The following is a 23064-nucleotide window of genomic DNA, read 5'->3' as shown; positions in this document are numbered from 1 at the left end:
TTGTTAAGCTATTATAAAACTTTGGGGTCTAGTGTAATAAACAAAACAATGTCCCCTCCCTCCCTCCCTGAAGAATATCAGTGAAATAACACGTAGTTTCAGAGAAATATGTCTCAGAGTGCCTGTCAAAATTTTCAAAGTATTTCAGGAATTCAGGTATAGGCAAATACAAGATTTATCTCCCCCTCCCACACTACTTTTTAATGGCACAATAAATGAAGTATAAATGAATAATCTAGAAAACTCATGGATCTAAAGGGAAGACAATGACCGATAAATTGATGTACATCCCCAATGATCAAACACAAAATTACCCCTTTTGTAGATTAAAATTAGTAGTTGAAACTTTTTTTAACAGTAATATGAAAACATAATTTTGGAGAAAGAAATAATTGTCAAGAATAAACAATCCCTATAATTTTGAAATGAAGAGGCGATCAATTCAAAACTTTAATTTAACAGTTATAAAATTCAATATTTTAAAGTAAATAACATAATTAAGATACAATATCAATATGATGAATATGATTAGAAAATTTTAAATAGTTTAAATAATGAAATGTTTTAGTTTAACCTAGGAGGGGGTTTAGGAGGTAAAAAAATAGCTTAAACTAACCCAAGAAAGACATTTATATAAGTACAATCAATTCGGACCAGAATTTTCCAAGATCTTTAGCTTCACTCCAAAAAACCTTTCTTTTTTTATAAAAAAAAGAATTCTTTAAATCTAACAAAAAGATTAAAAACAGAGAGTGGACATTAGGCTGCTTGTTACAATAGTCATCAAAGTTTTATAATGACGTTTTCTAATTCGTTGGCTTAATAACTTTTATTGAATTTAGATTGGTAAGTTAAGTGTCCAAACGTTACAACCACTAGGTAATTTACTGTATCATTATTTGGAATGTACATCAATTTATCGGTCATTGTCTTATCCCTTTAGATCCCTGATTAAATGGCTCTTTAAAAAAAAATAAATTACCTTGATTGTTTATTGTTTTTATAATCCTGTTCCTTCATTACATTCTGGCGGCCACGTTCCTGTCCAGGTATAACTTCCTGCTGGCGTCCTCGTTCCTTGCCAGGTATAACTTCCTGGCGTCCTTCTCCTTCCCCGTCAGAGCTGCATCCCCTTGGTCCAAACCTAAATAATTGGTAAAATTAACAACTATATTGTAAAATGATGCCAGAGCCATTTCGGACAAATTTTGATAGGCTATTGTCACAAAAATAAACAAATACAATGTAAATTAATGCTATTGCTGTAAAAGTTTAGACATTATCTATTTTACAAGTCCTAAATATTTTCAAGCCAACCAAAGGGGAGATGTGGTTTGGATTGATTGTAATGTAGGTAATAGATTTGAAATCTGCATCAAATTTTAAGGATTTTTTATAAAATTCTTTTTTGTAAAATTCTTTATCTAAAAGCGGAAATACATTTTAAGTTAATTAATTTTGACCAATAGGATAGGTGGATTTTAAACTACCTGCGCTCTAATTGGTTGAATGATGTACGACATCCAATCAGAGCGCAGATTTTTTAAATCCACCAATCACGGATGCCAAAATTAATTAACTTAATTTGTATTTCCGCTTTTAGATAAAGAATTATACAAAAAACGAATTTTATAAAAAAAAATCCTTAAAATTTGATGCAGATTTCAAATCTACTACCTACATTACAATTCCAGAAAACTTATATCTCTTAGTGTTTATAAAACTTTGGAGACTAATAAAAACTATAGATATTTTCCCCAATAATGGGACCAATTCTATTCTACTGTTTAAAAAATGTAGTTTGAGTTGAGAACATGTAAAACAATTAGCTTGTATGCCTGTTAATGTTATGTGTTCTTTTATTAGAACAATTAAACAAATGAATGACAGAAGGATATAAAAGATTGTAACAACCCCCCCACCCTCAAATAACAGGAAAAAATACATGAGTATTTCGCGAGATGAAAAGGGGCCCTTTCTCCATCAGTTATAAGGAAATTGTAATATTCAAAGATAGAATCAGGAACTATGACTGCTATTCGCAAATTTAAATAGTTTTTTCCATCTTTTTTTAAAAGGTTTAAATATTTACATGGTGATTTCACAAGTTTTAAGTATTATTAGTTTATTTTAATGACAAAATTAAAACAATATTTAGAAAACTACATGGTAAAAACCAATAATATTGCACTCTATATATATTTCTTGACTAATCTTTATATAAAAAACAGGATGTCTGTTGCTTAAGATCACGCTAACCGCTGAAACGATGTTATTCTCTTTTGTAGTAAAGTATCTTACAAGTCCAGAGAAGGTTTATAACTATTTACGGAAGGTTACTTATATCCTGCCAAGAGAAATCGCTACCTATTGGAAAAATAACCTTCCTCCCGCAAAAAAAATTAATTCAAAAGTTTAAAACTAAAATATATAGTTGGGGGTCGAACACTCAAGACCCCTTCCCTAATGTGCCTCTAGAGGCCTCTAAGGTCATAGCCACTATTAATACAGTTAGAAATAAAACATATTTTGTAAAAATCATTTCAAATTTTAAATCTTTGAATACATATTTATGTTCTTGGATAGAAATTGCAGATCTATTTCCTGAACCACCACTCTCTCTCTCTTTATTCCCCAGGGATACGGGGGATAGAACAATATTAAGATATTTGAATACATATTCCTGTTTTTGGATAGAAATTGCAGATCTATTTCCTGAACACTCCACCCTCTCTTTATACTCCAGGGATACACGGGATAGGACAATATTAAAATATTTGAATACATATTCCTATTCTTGGATAGAAATTGCAGATCTATTTCCTGAACACTCCACTCTCTCTCTTTATACTTCAGGGATACGGGGGATACGACAATATTAAAATATTTGAATACATATTCCTATTCTTGGATAGAAATTGCAGATCTATTTCCTGAACACTCCACTCTCTCTTTATACTCCAGGGATACGGGGGATAGGACAATGGATTATAAATTAATCCCCCTCCCCCATATTTAAGCATATTAACTCCTTTTGATATATGATAAATGTTATAAAGAAAAACATATTTCATCAGTGACATATAGGCATTAGACAATGGCCATTAAATTGATGTACATCCCCAACGTAATGCACAAAATTGCCCCTTTTGTAGACTACATTTAGTGGTAGAAATGTTTGGACACACAAATCAGAATTCATAAAGTCCACAAAGTTGTCAAGCCAACGAATAGTAAAAAGTTATTATAAAACTTTGGGGACTAGTGTTATAAACACCCCATTGTCCCCTATATCTCTCTCTAAACCTTAACCCATATTTAAGCGTATTAATTAACTTTGATATTATATGTTAAATGTTATAAAGAAAAAAGTTTTTTTAAATTGCAGTTGTCCCCTCCTTCTCTCCCTGGTATGCTCTTTATACCAACATTGCTTTAATGTGCTTATGAAAAATATCATGTGAATACATTCTTACAAGATCAGTTTCTTCTATAGCAAATAGGACAGTTTTATAGGCAGGTTTATTGACCCATGACCAAACAAAAACCCAAACCCAGATTTTATGTGAGTTTTTGGTAGCATAAGAAAACCCATTGGTTTATTATATATTAAGTAAGTAGTTAATTTAGTAAATGAAAATGAATTTCTACAATATTTCTTACATTATTTACTTTTAATTTTCATTATAACACCAAAAATGTTAATTTTTATCCCACACAAAAATAGTTTAAGGTGGGTAACATGCTTAAAACAATCAGTTTAATTTAACACAAAATTAGTTTATTTTAAACCCTTCAATTTAACATTTAACATTAACATTTTAACATTAATCCACAAAAAAAACGAGTTAAACCAATAAAACTCTGTTTTTTTGCGGGTTGGGTCTGGGTTTTGATTTAAAAACCATGGTTGTTAACAACTCTGAATAGATAGACATTAGGTTTAATAATTAATTAAACTTAAAAGAATATTACGTTTTTTATTCATATTTAGGGTCTAAAAGAAACATTATGGAAACCGTCAATATGCTAATTGCTAATCATGTGGTTTATGTGATCAGTATGAACACCAGGAAGGAAAATGTTCTAAAAAAGTTAGTAGTTGGTTAAGTGCACAAACCATAGCAAAAGAAAAAGATTAATCCACCCAGAGAAACCATTTTCTTACTTGTTTTTCCTTTCTATAAATTGGCAAAGAGAGAGAGGGGACAATAAGCCGTTTATTACACTAGTCCCCAAAGTTTTATAATAACGTTTCTTATTCGTTGGCTTAACAACTTTGTGGACTTGAAATTTGATTGGTTGGTTACTTAAGTTTCAATCACTGACTTTAATCTACAGAAAGGGTTATTTTGTGTATCATCATTGGGGATGAACATCAATTTATCGGCCATTGTCTTATCCCTTTAGATCCCTGATTTTCTTACTTGCTTTTCTTCACAATAAAAAAAGGGAATGAAAAAGCTAAAGACAGCACTAGTAAAAAATGCAGAGACCTAAAGGTATAAGACAATGTCCGATAAATTAATGTACATCCCCAATGATGATACACAAAATTACCCATTCTGTAGATTACAATTACTGGTTAAAACGTTTGAACACTCAACTTAATGCATCAACCAATCAAAAGTCCCCAAAGTTGTTAATCAAACGAATAAGAAAACATTATTATAAAATTTTGGGGACTAGTGTAATAAACAGCCCATTGTCCCCTCTCTTTCTCTGGATTAAAAAGCTAAAGACAGAACTAGAAAAAAATGTCATGTTCTGCTTTCAAATAAATTGGGAGATTAAAAACAAGGATGACAACGTCTATAAAAGCGAAGCTCATATAATTAAAAAGTAAGACGAACAAACATAAACACTGCAATGTTACTTAAATACTTTTAAGACATACATTAATCTTAATTATTATGTGTATACCATTGTACCTAGTTATCCAAGGAATCAACATTTAAGAAATTGTATAAAATTTGTTCCAAAATAAAATCAATATGATTATAATGGACCTAAAGAATTACTTGTAATGATTTTAGAGATGCTATGAAACTTTTTAATAATTTTAACTTGTTGCTCCAAGAATCATCAATAAAAGATTGAAATCAATAAGACGAATTTAAAATGCCTAAATTACCAATAAGAAAACGGACGGACAGAATGACAAACACTACATGACGAAAAACTTCTCTTTTTAAAAAAATATATTTTTTGAACACATATACTCGAGTGGCTGGAAAAGCTTTAAGTATGCGATTAACAACTCTAATACAGTTAATTTAAACTGCAACCATCTATGTGCAAAAAATCCCACAACTTTAAACAAAAGATAAGAAAATTCAAAAATGAAGATTTTTTCTCTCTTATTTATATCAGAGTTAAATTAAGATGGGGGAATTATTCATCAACTGTGTCAAAATCTTAATAATTATTCAAAAATAAAAAAGTGGTAATTTTATTTATCTTAATCATTGTCTTATCCCTTAAGATCCCTGAAATTTACTTTAAAAATCATGAAAATCGCTTCAATTTCAGATTAGAGGGCGATATAATGAAGTGATGACCCTTCTACCTTATTTAAAGCAGTCTTTTATAATATCCTTCCTTTAACCCATAAACTAAAAAAAATATGTTTGTTAAAAATGAGAAGACAAAAAAATCTAAAATTTTCTTTTCATATGAAAGCATATGAATATAATTGAAACAATCTGAATTCAATTTTCTAGATTCCAATTCTAACACAATTTCTCTTTCTTCCCAAGGATCTAAAGGAATAAGGCCTATATATTGTTGTACATTTTCAATGATGATTCACAAAATAATCCCTTCTGTAGAGTACAATAAGTGGTTGAAACGTTTGAACACTCAACTTAATAAACAAACCAATCAAAATTCATTAAGTCTCCAAAGTTTTTAAGACAACGAAAATGAAAACGTTAATATAAAACTTTGGGGACTAGCTTAATAAACGGCCCATTGTCCTCGCCCTCCCTGCCTTTCTATGCCCATAACTCGGGCGAGAAATGATTAGCATAATTTTCTTTTTTTCACTCTCCCTATAATCAGGGAAGGAGGGGACATTGGGCTGTTTATTACACTAGTCCCCAAAGTTTTATAATAACGTTTTTTTATTCGTTAACTTGACAACTTTGGGTGCTTTGATAAATTTTATTGGTTGGCTGATTAAGTGTCCGAACGTTTTGACCACTAATTGTAATCTACAATAGGGAAAAATTTTTGTATTATCATTGGGGAAGTACAACATTTATCGGCCATTGTCTTATCCCTTTAGATTCCTGCCCTATAATACTCTCTCCCTTTCTCTCCCACACCCTCTATTATGGAATATTTTAATTAAAAAGTGTAATTTTATTCGCAAAAATTAGAAACTTATTTTCACAAAGTTTGAATGGGATGAGAGAAGGAGAGAGCAATTCATCTTGATGCTCGTACAAAGTAACCACTGAACCGGTTATGGTAGCTTCTCATAGTCCGAGGAAGGTTCATAACTATTTTTGGGAAGGGCACCACCATCTTTCTAAGAAAAAACGCCCCAAGAAATTTTTCTTTTTATAGCTTCAATTGAAAGTAGGGGTCACTCCCCCCCCCCCTTCTAGAGTCTACTAGGGGCGTAGCCGCTAGTAGCAAATATGAAAAATTTGAGAAGATTGGCCAATTAAAAACAACTATTAAAGCTAACTGTTAAAAAGTATGAATTTGTGTGTTTACGACTAAATCAGAGTGCTTAAGTTAGTAACTTTTTCCCAGAATAAAAACCAGGCATTTGTTCCATGATTCAAATAATTACCTAATAATTTTAAATATATGACTTATCTTCACTATAGAGTGAGGGGACAATAGGCTGTTAATTACACTAGTTCCCAAATGTCATATAAAAAAATTCTTATTCTTTAGCTAAACAACTTTGGGGACTTTAGTGTATTCTGATTGGTTGCTTGATCAAGTTTAGTTTTCTAACCTTTCAGCCACTAATTTTAATCTACAGGAAGGGTGATTTTGTGTAAAATCAATTTATCTTCTCTATTCTACATACAAGCACTATGATAAGTATCAACAGGATTAGCTATCATTTTTCTGTACTCTCTCCTGTTTTATGTGAACATCCAATTCCATTTAATTATTCATATTCCCAACAACATACACTTTAAACTTCTAACTTAAAATATAATTCAATTACAATTGAATATTTAATTCAGTTTTTCATTGTTTTTCACTTAATATTAAATTTGTTGTTTTAAATTTTAATTTGTAATTGTAATAGAAATATCCAGAGAAAGAGGGGACAATGGGCTGTTTATTACACTAGTCCCAAAAGTTTTATAATAACGTTTTCTTATTTGTTGGCTTAACAATTTTGGTGACTTCAAGGAGTTTTGATTCGTTGGTTAATAAAAATGAGTGTTCAAACTTTTTAACCACTAATTTTGATCTACAGAAGGGGTAATTTTGTGTATCATCATTTGAGATACACATCAGTTATCAGCAATTGTCTTATCCCTTAAGATCCCTTGTAAAGAATGCTAAATATTCTATAGTATCGATTTACCAATATTACATAAATTGTTGTAAAAATAAGTTTAGAACATTTTCATTTTTTGTAGACAAAAGTTTTTATCTGTTTTTGTTGACAAAATAATTGAATTTAAAATCCTTTTAAAGGCAAAGATTTATTAAAGGGAACTTCAATTAACCATTTAAGGTACTTAGAGTAGTAATCCTTAAGTAATTTTATTGGAATATGATAAAAATAGTTTAGATATAAAAAATATTAACTAAATTTGTTGTATTACTAATTTGATTGATGTATTTATATGTCAAAATAATATGATTCTAATAATTTTGAAAACAATATGGCAATAAGTTGAAATTCTTAAACCCATTTATAATTGCAAATTAAAAAGTTTTCCCATCTATTTATAATATTGTATATTCCTGAAAACATTTCACACAATCAAAGCTGCTTATTAATAAATGATGAAAAAATTATTTAAAATTTTTAGCTTGAAAGTTTCTTTTGAAAATAAACTACAAATGTCATTTAAATTATGCCCTACAGTACACTTATATCAATAAAGACAACGCCCTCTTTCTTTTCCAGTACCTATTACTCTTATCACAGTTAGGGATGGCAATCCGAAAATCGGCAATCCCCCCAAAATACGAAATTCGGATTGTTAATTTTTATGACTTTAGTGGCAGTTAAAAAAATTCACAGTAGCTTTCCATGATTATTTTAGGTTAGAAAAGGTTTAGTAAGGGTTAAAAATGGCCGTTGTAGGGGCTTGAAATAGGAAAAAAGCTACTGTGACCTTTACAATGTTGCTAGAATCCAAAATCCGAAAAAGTTTTTTGGCAGATTTTTGTAAGGATCCGAATCCGTCCCAAAATTTCGGCGGATTGTCATCCCTTATTACAGTACAACCTTCTTCTTCATACCCCAATATTTTTGCAACAGTAAGAGTTAAACAAAAAATGCAAGATTTCCAGTTCAGGCCAATCCTTAAAAATAAAAATTTTACCCGAAATTTCAATTTAAAAGAAAAATATTCAAATAAATTCCCAGATTTTTATAATAGCAATTAAATTTAACTTTTATATTTCTTTCAAAAACACTTTAAGAGCAAAATTATTAAAACTATTTTGTAAGACCTTTAAGGATCAGGCTTCTTGGAAGACAACTGTTTGGTATTGGACTCAGGAGGGTGGATATTCACATTTCTTAGGATGCATGCCTATCTATCTATCTGTCTATATATCCATTTCTTTATATATCTTTCTGTCTGTCTATTTGTCTACCTACCGATATCTATTTATCTATCTAACATGTATCTTTTCTCTATCTATCTATCTATTTAACATTCATATCTATCTATCTTACAATTTTACATATTACCTATCTATCTATCATCTATATATTTATCTACTTATCTAACATCTACCAATTTATCTATCTATCTAACATATATTTATCTATCTATCTATGTATACAATATTGACTATTCTAAGGATGCACACCAAACTTGTCTATATATCTATCTATCTAAACTCTACCTATCTATCTATCTAACATCTACCTATTTATCTATCTACCTATGTATACAGTATTGACTATTCTAAGGATGCACGCCAAACTTGTCAAGTTATCTATCTATCTAAACTCTACCTATTTATCTATCTATCTAACATCTATCTATTTATCTATCTATCTATGTATACAGCATTGACTATTCTAAGGATGCACGCCAAACTTGTCAAGTTGACATTAATTAACTTTGGAACATGTGTTCATACATTGCTACACAAAAATAAAAATAACACACAATGGGTAATTCCACAGGGATCTAAAAGGATAAGAAAACGGCCGATAAATTGATGTAAACCCCCAATGATGATACACAAAATCACCCCTTCTGTAGATTGAAATTAGTGGTTGAAACGTTTAAAAACTCAATTTAAATAACCAACTAATCAAAAATTCCCCAAAGTTGTTATGCCAACGATTTACAAACGGTATCATAAAACCTTGGGGACTAGTGTAATAAAAAGGCCAAAGTCCCCTCTTTCTCTTTGTATTTAAGATGGAATTTATATGAGACACCATTATTTTTACTTTCAACCACGAAAACATTAATCAATTTTTACCAATGTAATTTCTTCTTTTCCATAAAAGATTAGGTAATTAATAGAATTAATGTTTATTTATGAATCAAAATGTCTTGTGTTACACGAAGGGAAGACCAAATTGGAAGTGTATATGTAAGGTGTTGGTTAGGTATGAGAAAAGGAGTATTGGGAGGTTTCAAACAAAAATTAGGGTAAAGAAAAAATACAAGATTTTTTGACATACTCTTTTTAACACCTGTCTTTCTCTCAATTGGTTACATCAGAATTTGTAGGGAGGGAGGGAGATGACATTGGACAGTAAATTATAATGATACTCAAAGTTTCATTTTGATTGGTTGATTCAAATCAGCAGTGTCCAAAATTTTAATCAATAATTTAAATCTTCAAATGAGAAATTTTGTTTAACATTTGAAATGTCATCAATTTATCGCCCATTGTCATATCCCTTTAGATCAATGGATTTTGTCTTTTAAATAGAAAATAAAACTAATAGTTAAAATAGCATATTATTAATAGGTCTTTTAAACACCTAATTTGCCTGTAATATTAATTTAGAAACCTAAACCTACCAAAGGACGCTAAAGCAAAAAAAGTAATAACCCTGAAATTGTATAGCTAAAAATTGTTTTTAAAATAATTTTTTGTATGTTATATTTTTGTTTTTATGCATCTTGTGTACTGTAAGTGGTTTATAATAATAAATTAATATGATCGAATGTATAATTAAACTTATATCAATCTGTTATCTATCTATCAATCTATCTGAAATACAAATTTATCTATTCTTGTATGAAAGATTGAAATGTTTAGGTGCATATGTTCAGTTCATATCAATGCATTTAGACGACTCTTCAAGAATGGGGGATGGTTAAAGTATAGTTTTAGTCCAGAAAATTTATTATTTGATTGACTTAAGTTAGAAAGACTAGAAGTGAACAAAAATAAATGAAAGTAGATTTCAATTTGTGTATTTTGGATCTAAATAAAGTGTTTGATTACTTATAATTTAATAAACTTTCTTTCAGTTTATTATACTATTGCAAAAGCAAAATTATAACAGATAAAAACCCTTTTTAAAAGTAACCCCAAAAATTAAATCTTTTAGGCCCTACACGAAATCAAATAACTCTTATTCCTGAAATCTACTCTTCCTTTCTTTGAGTGTGTTTGTGTGTGTGTGTGTGTGTGGGTGTAGCGTGTGTTTGTGTAACTAGTATATCTGACTTCTCTCTTGGCAAAGATTGACAGTTTAATCTAATCTATCTCTAAATTAAAGACATCACGTAAAACAATTCAATCATAGAATCACAAACACACTCTTTCAATGAATAGATATATATACCCTAAATGCAAAGATTAGCTTTAAGAAATAACTCCATAAACGTTTCTAATTTTAAATAAATAAATGAATACTTTACCCAATTATATAAAGTAAAAAGGATTTTTGTCTGTATCTTTAGATTTCAATAACTACTAGACTGATTTAGTTTTCCTTTTTTGGGAAGATTTACATGGGTACTGGGATGGTTTTAGGCTATTTCATTTTTAGATTTAAGCCTTAGGATGATATTAGGCTATATTTTTTCCCCCTAACTTACCCCTTCCAATTAGATGCTAGGGGCACAGTCGCCAATATCCAATAAATCACGAATTAGCAATAATAACTTAGAAAGGAATTTCTAACAGACAACGATCATTATTTATACATATTTAGTCACAAATGATTCAGTTCCATAATAAGAGCGACAAAATTTATGTAAAATATAATAAGAAAATTTTTATATAAGGATGGAAAGAAAAATCTGCCCTTTCTTAACGAAATGTGTGCTCTTTCTAACCAAAAATGTGGTCGGATTGTTCTTACTAGTCTAACTCATAGGTTAGACTTTCTATATTGATTAATACATTCATAATACAGATTCTGACTTTTTGTATAATCGACTATGAAACGAGTGATAGTTATTAGAGGGGTATTTTATTGTTAAAATCAGCAAAATTGAGAATTAATAGATATTGCTCTTATAGCAAATTATAGAAAACAAAGTTTTACACTAAGCTCTGTTATAGCATACTCAATAAAGAAAAAATATGGAAATAAGGATATCTTTCAAATTGTTGCATATTAATATCAAAAATATTTAAGTACCTTATAATTTTTTAGTCTTGATATTTTGAAACTAAATTAAAGGATTTTTAATTTTTTGTTAATGTATTCTATAATAGTGTCCAAATCTATTACTAACCTAAAAAGTAAAATACAATAAAAAAGGAAAAAGTTTATTATATTACCTTCTTGGAGACTCTGTATATTCGGTCAAGGTGAGGGCTTCTGCAAATAATATTTATAGCAATAGAACCATATAGTATTGTATATGCACTGTAAAAAAATATCTTGGGTTTAAGACAGGCTTGCATTAGTCAGCCTAGTGATTAAACTAGTTTCACTTAGGGATCTAAAGAGATGACAATTGCCTATAAATTCCTAATGATGATACACAAAAATACATTAAAATTAGTTGATGAAACGTTTGAACACTGAAATTAAATGAAGTCCCCAAAGTAGAGAAGCTAATGGGTCCCCTCTCACTCTGGGTTCAACTAGTTTCATTTCCTACTAATCCATAACTACTTAAGTCCAAACACCATTCCCATAAAAACAACCCCTTAAATAGTGGATGTAAATATTCTTTTATTCTCCCTGAGATAGTCATTTATTTCCCTGGTATCATCATTTATTTCCCCGGTATCATCATTTCTTTCCCTGGTATCATTTCTTTCCCTGGTATCATTTCTTTCCCTGGTATCATTTCTTTCCCTGGTATCATTTATTTCCCTGGTATCATTTATTTCCCTGGTATCATTTCTTTCCCTGGTATCATTCTATATTAATAATCTATATTTTATGTATTGCTTTGAAACCGATTAATATCCGGTGGATTAGAACTGGTTCTCAGCCATACTGGAAATTTTATGTATAGCATCGTATTATATTCAGTTTTCTATAAATATAAGCTGGTTTTAATTTAAAAAGTGTATATTTTTATATCCACTGAAAGCTGCTTATAATACGATGCGATCAGGGTTTCGGATCCGCATTGATTTTTTGCGGATCCGGATCCTCAAAATTTGGTCAGTGCGGATCCGGATCCTACCGGATCCGGTTCCGGATCCTTGACAATAAAAATAAAATCACCAAACTTTTCAAAAATATTTATTCTTTAATTCGAAGTCAAAAATACTTTTAATTTTCAAGTCTGACCCTAAACCTTAAAGATTGGCTCTCATCAAGAGAATGTCTGAGATTTTATATAAATTTAGGTAGATTTTTCTATTTTTTCCGCATTTTTTTGAGTCCAAGGATCCGGATCCGGATCCGCATTTTTTTGCGGATCCGGATCCTTGGACTCGAAAATATGCGGATCCTTGCGGATCCGGATCCGAAACCCTGGATGCGATAAATAACTACATAATTTTTATTAATTGCTAAAAGAAAGAAAAATGATACCAGGGAAATAAATGAAAATTAAAAACCAAAATTTAACCACATTTTAGCATAAAAAATGAGTTTTTGTTTAAATGAGAATGATATTCCTATCCAGTTTTTTGTTTAGGAATGAATATTTTTTACCCAAGGGAATAAATGATGGACCGATAGGAATACCCCATTCAGTTTAATTTGCATGTCTAGCTTGCTTGTATTGGGTTTAAATCATCAAATACAGCATCATACTAAAGACGTTAAGATGTGTGACTGTTGGTGCTCGAGACATTAATACTTAGACTATGTGAAGAATTCTTTAGACAAAAAGGTACAATAACTTATTTATATTTAAAGTTGGAACTTCTTTATAAAGGCTATGCAATCAAGTAGGTTGGTTGTCAGTTTTTTAAGGTTTTGGGAAATGGGGGGTGCGCTTGACCCTAACCTAGTTATGTTAAAAGCTACAATGAAGTACACACAATAACAAATGTTCTTGACTTAAAAAATAATTTGTTTTTAAAGATTAATATTAGTAATATTTTTTTACAGTGTAGGTATTATTGTTGGTTATTTTATAATGAAATCAAATACTGTCACAATTTTCCTTCTTACGAATATACTTAAGTGAAATGTTACAAGTGCCTCAGGTATCTTAAAGACAATGAACAGTAAATTGATATATTTCTCCAATAATGAATAATAAAACTACTACTTTTAAAAATCAGATTTAAAAGCTTAGCCACTACAAGTTTTCATCCAATAAATCAAAATTCAATTTAAGTTCCCAAAGTTATTGATCATATTAATCACTGTGGGCTAGAATTGAATCAAGACAAAAGTAAGTGCCGAGCCCTGGGACCTATGTATGGTGAAAATAGACATAAAACCATGATTATTCCAGGTAAAACCAAAATATTTCAGCGGGGGCTTTTTGAGAAAGTTAGATTTGAAAATTTCAAGTTCAATTTTCACCCCCTAGGAGTTGCCGCATAATCATGACAAGAACAGCAAATATTATTTATTTTAAAATTTGTTCAACTTTGCTTTCATAAAGTTCTTCATAAAACCACTCCTGAAGGGAGTTAATTAATGGCCATTTTTATCAATTGCTTTGCAAAGGTCACGAAAATTCAGCCTAAAATAAATCATATATAGAGAGGTTTTATGAAAGACTTCATAAAAGCAAAGTTGTTCAAAATAAAAAATAAATAATATTTGCTTTTCTTGTCATGATTATGCGGCAACTCCTAGGGGGTGAAAATTGAACTTGAAATTTTCAAATCTAATTTTCTCAAAAAGCCCCCGCTGAAATATTTTGGTTTTACCTGGAATCATCGTGGTTTTATTTCAATTTTCACCACACATAGGTCCCAGGGCTCGGCACTTACTTTTGTCTTGATTCAATTCTAGCCCACAGTGTAATACTATACATAGTTATACAACTTTGGGTACTAGTTTTATGTCTCCTCCATCACTGGAAGTTTCAACTACTACTCATTTTTAAATATTGTAATAGTTATTTCTCGCATCGTATTATAAACGGCTTTCTGCGGATATAAAATGTACAATTATAAGATTAAAACCAGTTTTTTTAGCATCGAGATGCCGAACCAGTTTTTTAGCCCGTGCGGCTAAAAAAACTGGTTTTAATCTTATGATTGTACATTTTTATATTCGTAGAAAAATGGTTATAATACGGTGCTAGACATAGTTTTTTCGTATGGATGAGAACCGGTTCCTATCCACCAGATTCGAATGAATACGAGAAAATATGTTGATTTTTATATGTGGTGCTCTAAATTAGATATATGTTTAATAATCTTAGTAAGGTTGTGTGGGTTTTTGTAGATATTTTATAATCAACACTAATAACCTAAAACTTTCTAAAAGCTAGTATTTTAAAGCCCATTGCAAATAATTATCAATAAAATGTTATTAAAAAAGTGTTCTTTTATTATTTTTTTGGGTAACAATACAGTCAGAATTATTTTTTCTCTCTTCTAAATAATTGAATGTCCAAAACATTTCTAATAAAATTTGTACATTGTAATGTTTTCCAAAGAAAATAAAGAAAAGGTTTAAATCCTCTTGGGAAATTATTTCAAGTATTGGTTTGCTGATAAATAGTTATTGATTCCAGATGGAATTAAAATTGCCAAACTAATATTAAAACCCCAAAGGTATGAGGTCAAACAAAGCTTACTTCTTTCTTAAGTAAATTTAGTAGGTATATAATATGTTGCTTATTAAGTGCAAAAAATGCAGAGGGAGAAGGGAAAATAGCTGTTTAATAACTTTTTATCATTTGTTTGGTTAACAACTTTGGGGAATTCAGTGAATTTTAATTGGTTGGTTTATTAAGTTTAGTGTTAAAATGTAAATACTAATTTTCATCTACAGAAGGGGTAATTTTTTTTATTATCATTGGGGATGTACATCAATATATTGGCTTATATCTTGACCCTTTACATCCCTGATTAAAATGACTACAAATTTCATAAAACTGTTCATGTAAACATTATATCTAGTAAATGTGTCTTAAGATTTTCTTTATCTTTTGAAAAATAACATTTCTTATTATTGATTCACTGCTTCAAGAAATTATTGTCTTTGTTTTTTTTCATAATCAACAATTTCAAATGTTTTGCTAGATTAAGAAACTATTTGACTATGACTAGACTAGCTGGCTCCAATCAAATGAATATTTAAAATTCTATTCTTTAAAAAGATTGAAGAAGGAAGAAAATTTAGTGTCTGAAATGTCAATAGAGATGTGAAGAAGTTATGAAAGAAATTAAATTTAGGAGTTATGCGATCGATAAAATTCTGAAAAACTCACACCATCTTTAATTTCAATTTTAGAGGAATTTTTAAAACATTTTTTTTCTCTCCAAGGGAAGGAATTTTAATTTGAATGTGAAGGTTCCTTCCCGGAATCAAAAGAAGTTTTACTGTAGAGAAGAGCCATATTGGTCTAGGAATCTTTAATATTTTTTATTACAAAAAGATAGATATCCATCTCTTTTACATACAAAGTAGAACTTTATTTCAATTTTGAAAATTCAAGGTTAGTCTAACCCTATTTTTATAGAAGACAGAGAGGCCACACATAATATTCGGCAGATGACACCTCTACTCTGAATACCAATATGAAAATATCAACCGTGAACCAGGGAAAGGATTAAATGCTCATTTGTTCCTGGATGTTCACAGTTATTATGATCATTTGTTAATAGAGATTGCAGAATAGATTGACATTACAGTCAATGCTTTTTTTTGAGAAAATAGAAGAAACATCATATGATTAGTTAGTGCCCTGCTGTGTTTTAATGTAAATGATTTGCTTTAATGAAAATCTTCTAATTAGTTCTGTTATGTTTCTAATTTCTTTAATTAACAAATAGAACAACTAATGTCAAAGTTATTTTTAAAAAAGAAAGAAAAGATTCTTAATTAAGTAATACAACTTTTGGTATAAAAAACATAAAAACTTACAAAGATTGAATTAATTGAGCCTCTATGGCCTGTAACTTGAATTGATAAGTTTGTGTGAAAGTATAATTGCGTTATATGGGTTATGGGCAAATGTCCCATATTATTATGATGAGGTCTCACTCAAACAATATTTCCTCACTTTACCATGTAAAAGATTATTTAAATAAAACCTTTTTCCTACATATTAAGAAATCAGATGACATCTTCTAAATTGTATTTTAAGTTTATTTAGATTGTTAGAGTTTGGATAAAGAAAAGATAAAGAAAGGGTGTGTATAAAGAATAATATATAAAACAAGGATAATGTGGGAATTTATTATCCATCACCGCGACATTGAATGCATTTTTGTTCACCCTCGAAAACCAAATTTCCCCTCTCAATCATTTTCTTCAATGAATTTTCATTTAGCGTTGATTTAAATTTATGAGGGTCATAAATCAAGAACCATTATCTAAACTTGGTTTAATTCAGAGCAAGGCTAATGTGATGCTAATAGTCTATGATATTTTACATTTTTATTTTTTAATGTCTACAAACTAAGCTCAATATCTGATGGTTTATTTGGAATATAAACTTGTTGTTTGTAGCATATTAACAGCACCATGTAGATAATAATTAGATTGGAGATCTGCCAACTTCAACCCAAACCTTCATTTTATATCTTGACCATTTATGAGAAAATTAGTTTTCATGTTTGGAAAATAATTATATTTATATTTAGTGTTGTTTTATATAATTTTTTTGACAGCAGATGTCTGTTAAAACTATTTTTAAAAAGTTTTTACTATTTTTTAATATTTATTATAAAAGGTTAATTAAAATTGTAATGTATCTATATTTTTTGGTGATGATTTAGGTTTCTGGGCATTTTGACTGCAGAGGATAGTTGAGTGAGTGTGTGTTGTGTAAACACACATGACGTTGTAAAGTTGCAAGTTGTATCACGTCCCAGAGCCATTCAAAAGGAAACTCTGGTACAGCTTCAAGTTGCCTAAAGGCAACTGGATGTATATTTCAATTTTGTAACTTTTAAATTTGTTGCCACAAGGAATTCATATCTTGCTACCAAAGCATAAATTTCCTTGACTAGAATATTTTCACTCGTTTCATAAACATTGAAAATTTTATACATATTATATTTTTTGTTTTCCTATTTCATTAACTAGGAAACAAATAAATTTTACCTAACATATTAAGTAAAGGACTGTTCCTTTATTGTCAGGATTTGGCAAAACAGAAAAGATGATATTGTTGTTTGGGAAAGGCTGATATCACATGAAGATAATACTTGATTGTATTATCATAGAATGACAGGACAAATACTATTTTGTGAAAAGTAAACAATATATGTTTTGTATATCTAGATTAGATATGGAATATTATATAGAAAGAAACCAAAAAGGCTTTTTCTATGATTCTAAAATATTTGAAGCAAAAAGAAATTGAGTATAAAATGTCCAGAATAAACAGACCTGCATCATATCATCAATTCTTTTACAATGCTTCAAGGCAAAAGTAAGATGCGACACTTTATGAAAAGTTTCTGTTATGCTACAAAATCTATTTTCACTGTGAAAATAAAAATACTTTTTATAATTTAAGTAACAAAACACTTCACAGAATTAAGCTTATTTAAGAATGAGGGGACATTGGGCTGTTCATTACCCTAGTCCCCAACGGTTTATAATAATGTTTACTTATTCGTTGGCTTAATAACTTTGGGGACTTTAATTGAATTTTGAATGGTTGGTTGATTAAGTTGAGTGTCCACCACTAATTGTAATCTACGGAAGGGGTATTTTTGTTTATTTTCATTAGGGATGTGTATGTACATTAATTTATCGGTCATTGTCTTATCCCTTTAGATACCTTATTTTAATTATCATAAAATACTTTTAGTCTCTATATCACCACACCTTTATTATTGAAGAATGAACACAACTTACATGGAATGTTTTGCAGGGTCTATGTTACAGCTGAATTAATTAACAAAATAATGGACACTCTAAGCCTTAATAACACATAATGAATCTAGTATATGTGTGTTTTTATCAGTGTGTTGTAGCATTGGAGAGGGGAAAATAAATCAAATATAGGATGTAACCAGGGATCATAAAAGATAATACAATGGTCGATAAATCAATGTACATCCCCAATCATACACATAATTACCCCTTAATTAAAATTTGTGGTTGAAACATTTGAAACATAACTTAATTAACCAACCAATCAAAAAAATTAATTAAAGTCCCCACAGTTGCTAAGCCAAAGAATAAGAAAGCTTTATTATAAAACTTTGGGGACTAGTGTAATTACCAGCCCATTGTCCTCTTTCTCTCTGTGATGTAACAATGGGGAAAACATTTGCTTGGTTTTCAGCATTATGTTTCAAAATGAGTTTGAAAACACAGACATTAAATCATTTACAATTCCATTTAGAAATGGATCTAATTAGAATCTTATCAATATTGTTTTTTTTTATAATGTAATAGTCTTTCAAAATATTGCTATGTTGAATTGTAAACTAGCTCCAAGAGTAAAAAAGTTGAGGACTAAACTAATTATAAGAAGAGAATGTTCTATTTTCTGATAGGAATGCAAATTTTACACAAATTCTTTCTATGTAAATGAAGCTTGAAAAAAAGTGTTTCTCTAAATCATGTATGAGAATTTGAATCATGAAACTACTTTAGGGAAAATATACTGTTATTAAATCCTCCTTTTAAGGTCAAAAGTATTCTTATTGGAACAAATAACATTATTATTAGAATACAAATGTTGTAACTGATTTTTAAAAGACAAGGATTTTTTATTTGTAAAAAATACCTTTTTCCATTTACTTTTTTTAACTAGTGGCCGCAAACCTAGAATCTAGGGGCTAAAGATTCAAAGGACTGAAAAATGGCCTAAAACCATACCCAGACTTATTTATAAAAAAAATAGCCTAAAACCAAATCAGGACCTATAAAAATCTTCACTGTATAGGAGAACCATATCGGTTCAGCGGTTAGCAAATCCTTCGCAACAGACAAAAAAAGCTTACTACTTTATATTATAGGATAAGTAACTTTATATAAATATTATTTTCCAAATCCATGAGTAAAACATATTTTTAACTTCACTGAAGATTAAGTTGTTTAATGTAAACACTGGTTGAACAGTGAACAGTTAGCTAAACTTGAATGCAAAAAGAGGCTTTTATCAGGGAGTAAGGGAGGGGTCAAAGGATCGTATATTCAATTTTTAGGAGTCTCAGACTTTGGGTACTGGCTTAAAGAGAATGTGCAAGAATTTAGCAGGTTCTGACTGACTTTGGATACTAGCGCATCAAATGCCGCTAACTCGCTTTTTAGTTTTGAATATAGTAGACGGGTGTTATGATGTGGCTGGTTTTAACAATTTTTTCTCCAGAAAATATCATTTTATAGATAAAAACTTTATTGTGATATTTGTGTCTAAGAACCATTAAAATTTAGGGTTATGGGGCTATGGGTTGAACGAGTTACAGGGAGATTTTTCTAGTAATTAATTACAGAATGGTACGTCAGTCTGATGTGCTGGTAATCTAATATTTAAATGAATGCTTTTTATCTTGGAACTTTTTTCTTATTTTATAGTTTTCTAAATTTTATTAACACACCCTTTAAAAATTCCTTAAATATTTTCTGGATAAATCTGGATTTCATGGTGTTTCAGCGAAAACTCTTAAATTGATTTAATTGCCCATTGTCCACTCCATTACTGCCTGGGCTTTTATACAAATTAAGGAAGAAAATTATTCTTGGAATTTCACAAACTTTTTCTCTTTATGTATATTTTTTCTATCTGAATTTTTATTAAATGTGAAAATACTTGAGTTCCAGACGTTTAATATATTAAAAGATGTGTCTTAGGATACTTTTTATTTTCTTATACAGCTAAACTAATAAGACTCAGGAGGGTTTTCCTATTTTCTAGGACATTAAAAATGTATGTCATATTTGAACCTTATAACAAGGATGACAACGAATATCAATAAGTAGCGAAGCACAAAAAATCATGGATGGGCGGACAAAGCGATGTAATGCGCAGATATTCAGTGGTCATAAATCAAGAATAAAAATATTGTTAAAATCCTTTCTTATATTATTATTAATTTAACATGTCTTTAGCATGACGCAGTTCGGTACAGTTAGGGTTTAAGTCGCCAGCCGCTTTATACACAGGGATCTAAAGGGATAAGACAGTGGCAGATAATCAATGTAAACCCCAATAATGACAAGCAATATTACAACTTCTGTTGATAAAAATCAGTCGTAGAAACGTTTGAACACTTGAACTTAATGAATGAATCAATCAAAATTCACTAAAGTCACCAAAGTTGTTAAGCCAACTAATAAGAAAACGATATTTTAAAACTTAGGGGACTAGTGTCCCCTCCACCTTGGATACTATTGCTATAATTGCCTATATGCACGTTGACCGGATCAGTGCTGGCCTCCTCTCCCAGACAGAGATTATCCAGGCTACCTCCAGATCCCATGGATAAGGCACCTGCAAAAATAGAAATAACTAGAGGCCTGTAGGGGCACTTGAGGAGGTGAAAGTTGAATTCCATAATCCATTTTCAATATTAATTTTTAAAAAATTTTTTTTTGGGGGGGGTGGGAGAAATTTTTTTCATGGGAAAGTGGTTGTAACCTCCCAAAAATAGTTATAAACCTTACCAGTGAGATTCTTAGGTACAAACAAACAGACAGACATCATGTTACTTTATAATAGACATTCAGACTAGGGATCTTAATTGAAAAGACAATTGATATATATCTTCAATGCCCCTTATCTAGATTAAAATTATTGGTTGCAAAGTTTAGTTACAACCAATCAAAATTCAATACAAGTACCAAACGTTTTTGAGACAACTTATAATTTAACTTGGTTATAAAACTTTGGGTACTAGTGTAATTTACAGTCCAATTCTAACTGTCCCTATCTTTGCAGGGAAGGGGCACTATTCTATCTTCATCTGGTGACAGAGATCTGGAGACTAAACCGGGGGTTGGTAAATATGCTCCCTAAGTTTATAATGAGCAGGGTTGGGCCACTTGTAAGAATAAACTATTCAATTTACCTGGAGATAAAGATCTGGAGACCAAACCCGAGGTTGGTGAATATGCTCCCTGAGTCTATAATGAGCAGGGTAGGGCCACTTGTAAAAAAATATTTACCTGGAGATAAAGATCTGGAGACCAAACCCGGGGTTGGTGAATATGCTCCCTGAGTCTATAATGAGCAGGGTAGGGCCACTTGTAAAACAATATTTACCTGGAGATAAAGATCTGGAGACCAAACCAATGGTTGGTGAATATGCTCCCTGAGTCTATAATGAGCAGGGTAGGGCCACTTGTAAAACAATATTTACCTGGAGATAAAGATCTGGAGACCAAACCAGGGGTTGGTGAATATGCTCCCTGAGTCTATAATGAGAAGGGAAGGGCCACTTGTAAAGAAACTATTTTAATTACCTGGAGACAGAGATCTGGAGACCAAACCCGGGGTAAAACAATATTTACCTGGAGATAAAGATCTGGAGACCAAACCCTGGGTTGGTGAATATGCTCACTAAGTCTATAATGAGCACGAGCAGGGAAGGGACACTTGTAAAAAATCTGGAGACAGAGATCTGGAGACCAAACCCGGGGTTGGGGAATATGCTCCCTGTGTCTATAATGAGCAGGGTAGGGACACTTGTAAAACAAAATATTTACCTGGAAATAAAGATCTGGAGACCAAACCCGGGGTTGGTGAATATGCTCACTGAGTCTATAATGAACAGGGTAGGGCCACTTGTAAAACAAAATATTTACCTGGAGATAAAGATCTGGAGACCAAACCCGGGGTTGGTGAATATGCTCACTGAGTCTATAATAAGCAGGGTAGGGCCACTTGTAAAAAAAAATATTTACCTGGAGATAAAGATCTGGAGACTAAACCCTGGGTTGGTGAATATGCTCCCTGAGAAAGATCTTGCAGTGAAGATATATTGGTTCCTAAAATTTTTTTTTTATTATAATTTACATACAGAGTACTTTTTTTATTAAATATAAGATTGATTAAAATTGCCATAAGGTGAAGAAAATGGGTATAAAAGCAAAATAACACAATGAAGGATAAAATGATATACAACCCCAATGATGATCAACAAATAAAAAATTACTGGTTCAGAAGCGACTAAACAAAATTTAATAAATGTAAACAAAGTTTTCAGAAAACAAATCGGATAACGTGGTTTGAAAACTCTGGGTACCTGTGTAATTTTCAGTCCTATGTCCCCTCACTCCCTGTATGATTAAATAGGTATGGGGGAGTAAAAAAGTCTATTCCGACATTCTATCAGAACAACTAAGTAGTACCTATCAGCTGTTATATCTTACAAGATTTGGACTCTTACTGAAAATAGGTAATC

The 23064-nt window shown here is 30.5% G+C and overlaps 1 protein-coding gene across 14 annotated transcripts in view; it reads right to left on the bottom strand.

Moving 5' to 3' along the window:
- The window catches only part of LOC145314724 (uncharacterized), a 215204-nt gene that overhangs the window by 139939 nt on the left and 52201 nt on the right, over positions 1-23064 (bottom strand). For all 14 annotated transcript variants that reach the window (XM_080154756.1, XM_080154757.1, XM_080154758.1 and 11 more), the window contains 4 exons: positions 22565-22648; positions 21066-21152; positions 11932-11971; positions 983-1144 (listed from right to left, as the gene is read on the bottom strand). In XM_080154756.1, coding sequence (XP_080010882.1) covers positions 983-1144; positions 11932-11971; positions 21066-21152; positions 22565-22648 — 373 coding nt within the window. The remainder of the gene's footprint in view (positions 1-982; positions 1145-11931; positions 11972-21065; positions 21153-22564; positions 22649-23064) is intronic.

The sequence above is a fragment of the Acartia tonsa genome, chromosome 3, assembly GCF_053477335.1.
Source record: "Acartia tonsa isolate MP-2025a chromosome 3, ASM5347733v1, whole genome shotgun sequence".
In the NCBI taxonomy this organism is placed as follows: domain Eukaryota; kingdom Metazoa; phylum Arthropoda; class Copepoda; order Calanoida; family Acartiidae; genus Acartia; species Acartia tonsa.
Note: the sequence above shows the minus strand (reverse complement) of the source record. Positions and strands in the feature narration are given on the sequence as shown.